We start from the raw sequence: 957 nt of genomic DNA, 5'->3' as shown, positions 1-957 counted from the left end.
ATATATATATATGTATATATATATATATATATATATATATATGTCTGTGTTTTTGTGTTTGTACCCCACCACTGCTTGACAGCTGGTGTCGGTGTGTTTACATCCACCTGCAACTTGGTGGTTTGGCAAAGGTGACCGATACAATTTATATCAGGCTTAAACATAAATAAGTACTGGGCTAAATTCATTTGACTAAAAGTTTCTTCTTCGAGGTGGTGCTCCAGCATGACTGCAGTCCAAAGACTGAAGCAAGTAAGGCATAAAAGATAATGACAATTTAAATATCAATGTTGTTGTTGTTGATGATGATGATGATGATAATGATGGTGATGATTCTATGCATTTCTTGTAGACTGAGTGGCTGATAAAGCTGAACAGTTCCATTAACAACTGCTATCGACCAAGGAAATCAACATCGACCAGTGGCTGTAGCCAGGTGGAAATGAACCGCTTCAACCCACCTTTAGTACGACAGGCACAGCACAAGTTCACCAAGCATTCCACCTTTAAAGATGCAGTCTACAATGGAGCTTGGATGAAAGGAAAATTACACGGCTTGTAAGGGTTCGATTTTTCTATGGCATTACTACGTTCTCCTGTCCCCACCCCTTCCTCTTCTTTCTCTTCTCCTCCTCACCTTCCTCTTCTTTCTCTTCCCCTCTTCATCTTCGTCTTCTCTCTCTTCCCCTCCTCACTTCGTCTTCTTTCTCCTCCCCTCCTCAGCTTCCTCTTCTTTCTCTTCCACTCCTCATCTTCATCTTCTTTCTCTTCCCCTCCTCATCTTCATCTTCTTTCTCTTCCCCTCCTCATCTTCCTCTTTCTCTTCCCCTCCTCATCTTCCTCTTTCTCTTCCCCTCCTCATCTTCCTTTTTCTCTTCCCCTCCTCATCTTCCTCTTTTCCCCTCCTCATCTTCCTCTTTCTCTTCCCCTCCTCATCTTCCTCTTTTCCCCTCCTCA

The 957-nt window shown here is 42.7% G+C and overlaps 1 protein-coding gene across 2 annotated transcripts in view; it reads left to right on the top strand.

The window, feature by feature from the left end:
- Positions 1-957, top strand: part of LOC106871355 (alsin) — a 92,992-nt gene that overhangs the window by 69,982 nt on the left and 22,053 nt on the right. For both annotated transcript variants that reach the window (XM_052970013.1, XM_052970012.1), the window contains exon 17: positions 353-558. In XM_052970013.1, the coding sequence (XP_052825973.1) occupies positions 353-558 (206 nt within the window). The remainder of the gene's footprint in view (positions 1-352; positions 559-957) is intronic.

Source organism: Octopus bimaculoides, chromosome 8, assembly GCF_001194135.2.
Source record: "Octopus bimaculoides isolate UCB-OBI-ISO-001 chromosome 8, ASM119413v2, whole genome shotgun sequence".
In the NCBI taxonomy this organism is placed as follows: Eukaryota; Metazoa; Mollusca; class Cephalopoda; order Octopoda; family Octopodidae; genus Octopus; species Octopus bimaculoides.
Note: the sequence above shows the minus strand (reverse complement) of the source record. Positions and strands in the feature narration are given on the sequence as shown.